The 7,776-nt window shown below is 45.1% G+C and overlaps 1 protein-coding gene and 1 non-coding gene across 2 annotated transcripts; one reads left to right on the forward strand and one right to left on the reverse strand.

The window, feature by feature from the left end:
• The first annotated feature begins 208 nt into the window (after window positions 1-208).
• On the forward strand, window positions 209-1,249 carry LOC141655568 (uncharacterized). Its single transcript, XM_074462643.1, has one exon. The coding sequence runs from the start codon at window positions 209-211 to the stop codon at window positions 1,247-1,249; it is 1,041 nt and encodes a 346-aa protein (XP_074318744.1).
• Window positions 485-591, reverse strand: LOC141658257 (small nucleolar RNA R71). Its single transcript, XR_012549152.1, has one exon. It is a non-coding gene; the product is annotated as a small nucleolar RNA R71 (small nucleolar RNA).
• Window positions 1,250-7,776: the final 6,527 nt, after the last annotated feature.

Here is a 7,776-nt window from a genome sequence, read left to right on the forward strand (position 1 = left end):
CACAACCCCACTTCAACCAAACGACACAATTGAGATCCCTGTAGAAAATCCCTTTCACAACTTTCCACTTCTTAGCCCACCTCAATCACCACCCCATAATATACCAAATCCACCACCACAAATGGCTCTACGAGATCACAACCGGCCTAACCATAATGATTCATGTAACCCTATTAATTTTGGCACTTTGGCTCCCAACAACTTTGAGATGCACCCCGCCCAAGTTGGGTTGATCGAGAAGGATTTGTTTAGGGGGCATATTGAAGAAGATGCTCATGCTCACCTCCGAAAGTTCAAAAGGAAGGTCTCAATGATGAAGAAGAACGGGGTATCCGAGGACACTCTAAGGATGATGTTGTTCCCATTCTGTTTGACGGGTAAGGCGGACCGGTGGTTGAATATTCACCCTCTAGATACATTCACAACATGGGACGCTTTAGCTAAAGCGTTCATGGCCAAGTACTACCCGTCATCCAAGACCGCCATGCTTCGTAATGAAATTCATACTTTCCAACAAGAAGATGGGGAATCCTTGGGTGAATCTTGGGATCGATATCAAGACCTTATTGCTAGTTGTCCCCACCATGGAATCCCGAAGTGGTACATCACCCAAACCTTCTTTCAAACATTGTTGCCTAGAACTAAAGAGATGGTAAATGCCTCCGCGGGGGGAGAATTTGATCATTTAGGTGATGAAGAAGGCATGGCACTAATCAAGAAGATGGTAGACTCGGAAGCAAATTGTGACTCAAGAGGAAACATGCTTAGGAGAAACGGCAAGTTCCCTAAGGAGAACTCTTCTAATGCAAATGCCGAGACAAATGCCAAGCTTGATCTTCTAACCAAGCAACTTGAGAAATTGCAAAGGAACCAAGTTCACCAAACCACCACCTCCCATGGTCCACCCATGGAGGAAGTAGCTCAAGTTTTACCTTGTGAGCTTTGTGGAGGGAATGGCCATACTTTTGACGTGTGTGCTAACAACTATAATGGTGGGTATGAGGAGAATGTCCAAGATGTTAATGCTTTCCAAAGCTATAACAACAATACAAGACCACCAAGACCACCCTACAACAATCCCAATGTCTACAATCCAAACACTAACTTCTACCATCCGGGCTTGAAGAACCACCCAATTTTAGCTACAAGAATACCAATGTTCAAAACCCACAACACCTTCAACCACAAGCCCCAAATAATCCACCGGATTTTCTCAACCAAGGGGGGGATACTCCAACCAAAGAAATAACCCCGGAAATTAAAACCAATGGCCAAACAACAATCAAAACCAAAACTATGTGAACCAACCTCAAGGTTACCAAGATTTTGGAGGCAATCAAAACAACCAAGGGTTCTATCAAGTGAATCAAGCTAATCAAGGATTTGGGCAAGGGTATGTTCAAGGGTTTCAAGATCAAGGCCAAGGATCAAACTTCAACAACAATGGTCCTAGAGGTAATTTTCAAGGGGGACAAAACAACAACCAAGGTTTCAACACTCGGTATGACTATGGGTTCCCTTTACCCATAGCTAACCAACCTTATCAAGAACCCCAAGGTGATCCCTCCCAAAATGAGCTTTTAAAGATGATAAAGAACATGCAAATACAACATAGCCAAGAAATGGCTAATTTTGCAAAGGCAACCCAATAAGAGCAAGCAAACTTAAGGGCTTTCCTTAAAGACATGAGGGAAATGGAATCAAGGATGGCCTCTCATGCCATGGCTAACCCTCAAAGGCCGCCTGGTGGTCTATTAGCCCAAGGACAAAGTTCTAAGGATGCCTCAAATAACCACCATGCTCATGCGGTGGTTTTGAGGAGTGGTGTAGAGCTTGTGGACCCCTACAAAGATCTTGAGGTAGAATTTGATGAGGATCCCAAGAGGAATAGGATGGAAATGGGTGGTGAAAAGGAAAGCTCATTCATAACACCGTTGGCTAGGGTAAGTGAAGCCAAGAAGGGTAAGAAAGCTTATAAAGAGTTGTGGACAGCGGGCCGCCCACGGGGGCGCTTGGTGAGAAGCGAAAACAAGCGTTTGCATTTTGTATGGAGTCGCCACCAATTTTTATGGGAAATTGGAACCGTTCGAATACCTCATGTCATGTCAAGACATAAAGTAGTGACATGAACACTAAGCAATCGTTACCCTTAGCATTCTATGTCTAGAATGACTCTCGTGGATGCCAATGAACACGGGTGCTCACGGAGATCTGGAGTAAGGGGTGAGGGTACGTATTAGGAAGCTCTTTTGATCGAACACCTAATCCCGCCCGCCTCGATAGCGGCCTCTACTAATGATTAGGGATATCATTTATACTCGATATATTGTCGGCTATATGCATGCAATGCAACATCCATAAATTAATCCTAACATGTGAATTAAGACTAAGTCGGTTGACACGTAATTAGCATACAATGAATGTCGAAGTAGGATTTAATGCTCAATTTCATGTGAAAGCATACAAATGATACAAGAAATATGATAAATACAATAAGAAAATTACAATAATGAAAATTACATTAATTACATTGGGATAGGCGATTTATGTCGAAAATACCTTTAAAACGGATAATTTGAGAAAAAGGAATAAAAGAATAAATTAGACAAACAAATCAGCGTGATAATACGGATAATAGTAGATTAATACGTAAGCTAATTAATTAGGTCAAGGCAATAACGGAGTTCAAAGACAGAAGTCAGCCAGGAACAGGCGCAGCAGAGCTGCGTCCCTTGGAAGAGGCGCAGCAGACGCTGCGTCTGTTCCTTGGCTCAGTTCTGGCTGTGAAGCCGGAATTGCAAGCCGTTAATGTTAATTGATGATTTTAAGGATTGATTAAATTATGTACTCGGATGAAAGTGATTAATAGGTTATTTAACATATGAATGGGTCATGAAAGCAATAAAATATGGATGAGACGGAATATAAACGAATTAATACATGGATGAAATAATATTAATTAGTGACATGGTGAATGAGTCCTCTATTGAAATCAATTAACTAGTCTAAACATGATGATATACGACGAATATAACAATAAACAGATGAAAACTATATCAAAGACGAATTCCAGAAACCCAATATGAACAAATTGAATCTCTACAACTCGGAATTGAATTTTAATGACGAAAACCCGCAAATATTGGATTACTTGGGATCTAAGTCGGATTTATGATGATTTAAACATGTGGATGAATGATTGATAATATACATATGATTATTAAACTATTATGTGAACGAATTAAAGAGGAACATACGGAAGCAAATAAAACAAGAGAACGAATTACAGAGGACGAAGAAGAAGAAAAGAAGCAGGAACTGCAGCAGCCTCACGAAGAGGCGCAGCAGGAACTGCGCTCCTTCGAAGAGGCGCAGCAGTTGCTGCATCTTTTCTCGACTGTCAGTCTTCTGGAAATCCGTGAAAAGAGGTTTTAAAGACGGTTTTAGAAATCGGTTTTAATGAGGTATTTTCGACATAAACCTTACAATAATGATACGATAATTAAAATACAATAAATAAATAAGGATTATACACCCTCAGACTTACATGTTGACGAAACGAGAAGGACTAAGATATCGATTAGTGATGCTCGACGCGAATGCAAAGAGAGTGCCCTCGTAAGAGGAAAACGATTAAGTTAATTGATTAATTAGATTGATTAATGTGGAGTTGGTCAAATTGGTCGGTCATGCAACGGAGAGGCTGGTACCCGGAAGGATCCGAGCTTACGTGGTCGAATGTTCAAGCACGTAGGCGCCAATTAGTAAGAACAAAGTCTAGAATGCAAAGGGAGAAGAGAAGGGCGGACACTCGCGTGAGAAATATGAGGAGCGAAGGCTCCTATTTATACTAATCACGCGGAGGAATAGGGTTTCGGAGACTCTTTGGAAGTGAATCTCGGAAAGATATGAAAAAGATACGTGAAACATGCATAGAAGGGCTGGGAAGAAGGCGCGCAGCCCACTGCGTCTCTTGGAAGAGGCGCAACACTGCTGCGTCTATTCCTGAGGAGGTTTCCTCCGCTTTGAAGAAAGATTTCAGCGTTTGAGTTATGGTAGGACGGAAATAATCCGATCTTCCTTAATATTTAATATGAATATTACGGGATATTATTTGCCAAAAGATAAAATTTGTGAAATATGGAATAGAAATATCCGGAACATTCAGAACATTCCGACTCGGGATTTATGATTATCGAAAATGGAGACGGTTTTTGACCCGGACTCCGAATGTACTCTAATTACTGCCAAAACGACCGTATCAGGACGTAGATGACAACTATGAGGTCGACATTAATATTTGAGCAATCACTTGACGATAATCTTACGAACTGTCACAAATCGTTCCGCGTATCAAACATGCGGCCCAATCATCACCAGGTGGTTTGCGGGAGGTGCGGAAATGAGGTATCTCTGAGCCCCACTTTGACCGAGGCTTGGACAAGGCAAAAGTCAAAGTATAGCCATCAGGTCAATCGAAGATTACAACCTGACGACTATGGCGACGCGAGGCGCTCAAGGGGTCGAACCAAGGACTGTCGTCGGGAACATTTTAGAGTCTCGTCGACTATCGGGGGGAGGGTCGTTTAAAGTCCATTAGACTACGTAAGGAAGCTCGCCTTGACCATAAGAAGAGACCATACCGAGATACCCCCGGGTGAAACGGAACTGAAGACGCTTCGGCAAAATTCTTTGGTCTGAAGATAACTTGGTGTCTGAAGGCATTAGGGGTCACAGGGATCCTGAAGAAATCTCTTAATACTTTTGAAGGCTAACTCTGGAGGCTACCTCTCTCTGAAGGAAAGGCTGAAGGATAATTCTCTCTAAAGGACTGAAAGAGGACTATCTGAAAAGGGTTATCTGAAAGATTAAGATAAATTTCTGAAAGATATGAAGGCTTCGATTTGGGAACTTCTGGAGAACGGCACCCTGGTCGAACTCCGCGGGGAAACAAGAAAAATTTGAAAAGCAGCAGGACGTCGGTAGAAACTGCTGGGGAATCCGCTTGCGTCGGTCTCAAGCGAACTCTGGCAAAACTTGAGGTTGAATCTGCTTGCGTCGGTCTCAAGCGAACTCTTGCTGGGGAATATATTGACGACTAGGAACATCTTGATCGTCATGGGAGAAATCTTGAGTGAGCAGTACTGCAAAATACTACCGCGCTGGATATAAGGAATTTTGAGCAATACTGCAAAATACTGCTGCGCTGGATAAAATTGAATAAATAATATGCAATAGTCCGCCGCTGGCTAATGAAATGCGGGCCGGAACGAAAGAAAATCATCGAAACGGACTAAAAGAATATAACAGCGTCAAGGAAGAGGCGCACCAAAGATGGGCCCACAAATAACGAACTTATAACGGATTTTTGAAAATCCGTATGGAGGGAACACAAAAAAGAGGCGCAGCAAGAGCTGCGTCTCTTGGAAGAGGCGCAGCGCCTGCTGCGTCTTTTCCCCAAATTGGCTTTCCTGCGTAAAAACGCGAAATCAGAAGGGATTGTATTTCATTATTTCGAAACACAAATCTTGCAATTTCTCTCTCAAATCTTCACCATTTCCGTCGAGGTTTGATCCAAAAGCTTGCACTAAACATGACTAATCGAGGTATGTGTTCCAATCTTGCATTAATCATCTACATTTGTTGAATTTTGAGCCGCGAGATTTAGGGTTTTCGACCCTTTTGATCGAAAATTTGGGGCTTTTTCCCCAAATGGATTTGCCATGCCAAATTGATGTTAGAAACGGATAGTAGGCAATGTTAGGAACATAACCATGTGTTTGCTTCGAATTTTTGTCGAGTTTTGAGCTCTTGAGTGAAATTTGAGACGGTTTTACAGCTAAACCGTAAATTGCTTCGAAAATAGCCTTAGGACTGCCCATTTGCGATGAAATTTGATATTTGGAATCCTTGGATGATGGGTAAACTTCCTACCATCTTGGAATTTCGGTTTGTAACAACTTTTCGGGACACCTTTCTAGGGCATAATCGCCGTTATAGCGGAATGCTGCCGAATTTTCGACTTGAACCCGGAACTAGGCTTCGGCTTGGACTTGACTTGACCCAATTTATCATATGAGTGATCGGGTTGGCGGGGATATGGCCAAAGATGGCATGGAAAGGGGTGTTTTCAGGGCTTTGAAGGCTCGAAAACTCCTTAACAAAGGCTTGTCGTCATGTGACGCGGCCTGAATTTACTTTGACGTTGCAGGTGATGATGCTTCTACTTCTGGGAGGACTCCCATGGAGATAGACGCCACTACTGTTGAGGAGGCTTTAGAGCGAGTGCCTTCACCGCTGCGGTGATGGCCGCCGAGTTTCACGAGGAGGAGGCCGTCGAGGAGGAGGAGATCCCGAGACGAGCCAACGTGGGCGGGGGTCGTCGGCCACCGAGGGGAGCTCTGCGTGGGCCGAGACCGGGAGAGTAGGCACCTTATGTGGGTGCGAGAGGGTCACCGTCCTACAGACGGTGAAGAGCCTGGTAAATAGGAATTCACTACTCACTACCTGTCCTCTTTCATTCTTTTTGTCTAAATTTCTTTCAAATTTCAGCCAAAACTAAAGATAGCTTTGTTTCAAATCATAATAGGAGGCCGGGAACATCAGGTCGTTCTCGGGTTACACGACAGCGATGGAGCACTACGAGCGGCTGTCGGCGGAGGAGAGGGCCATGATCGAGCGTGGAGCGTTCGGTCCTCTGGTTCAGGTCTGGAGGGATATCGTGAAGAGGAAGTTGCGGGCTAACCTTAGCCTGGTCCGTGCTTTCTTGGACCGATTCTGGGATACGACTTCCACGTTTCACCTGCCTTTCGGTGAGGTGGGAGTCACTTTGGAGGATTACGGCATGATTTTCGGTGCCGTGTGGGACCGAGGAGATGGTGTGGCGAGACGCCATGAGGGCGGACTCGGCCGAGGCGAGGAGATTGATCGGCCGGAACTTGTCGCCGAAGGTCTGTTGCGATCTTGAGGCTTGGTACCCAGTACTTACGTTCGATTCTACTTTGCGGGGAAGACCCCGGCGCTGGTGACGATCGAGGGGAGGGAGACGGCTCCTCCTCCCCGCACTTGTGGTGAGCAGAGGGCCGTCTCCGGGTCGTGGTGGTTTCGTCTTCGATTTACCTCGGAGACAAGGGCGAGAGGTCGTCGACGAAGCTTCTTCCCTTTCTTTTTCGACTGAGTTCCCTATGGCGCGGGGACCGGGTCATCTGCTGGTTTTGCGGTCCTCATCCGCTCTCATGAGGGCCATGGTTCGTCCGAGCGATGGAGAAGGGGACTTCTCCGGTCTTTGTCGGACCGGACACCGTTGGAGGTATGAACCTTCCTCTTTTAGACTAATGCAAATTCCTTTCTTTATTGAATTACGAAAGATCGTCACTGATTATTCTACTTTACAGGCGTGGGTGTACTCCTACTTCCCGAGTCTCGTGCCTAAGAGGACGGAGCCGCTGGAGAAGGCCTATCCCGTGGTGAGGATTGGGTGATGTGCGGACGAAGAGCAAGCGTTCTTCTCACAATGTCTACCGGCGGGACGTGAACGCCCTTGGTGCAAACGGCGTGAGTATCCCACTCGTATTCATTTATACTTCTTATCCTTTGCCTTTACTTGATCATAGGAATGATCTTTGCCTTATCTTGTCGCAGTGGGTGCCCAGACCTTGGGCGGAGTACGCTGGAGCGCCTCCTTTTGTTGCTGAGGTCCTTCGACCTAGGAGCCCGAGTTGGCTGCTGTTGTGGACGTCGATGGGTCCTGTGTGGTATCTGGGCGAGCGTTTGGCT

Source organism: Silene latifolia, chromosome 5 (genome assembly GCF_048544455.1).
Source record: "Silene latifolia isolate original U9 population chromosome 5, ASM4854445v1, whole genome shotgun sequence".
NCBI classification, from domain to species: Eukaryota; Viridiplantae; Streptophyta; class Magnoliopsida; order Caryophyllales; family Caryophyllaceae; genus Silene; species Silene latifolia.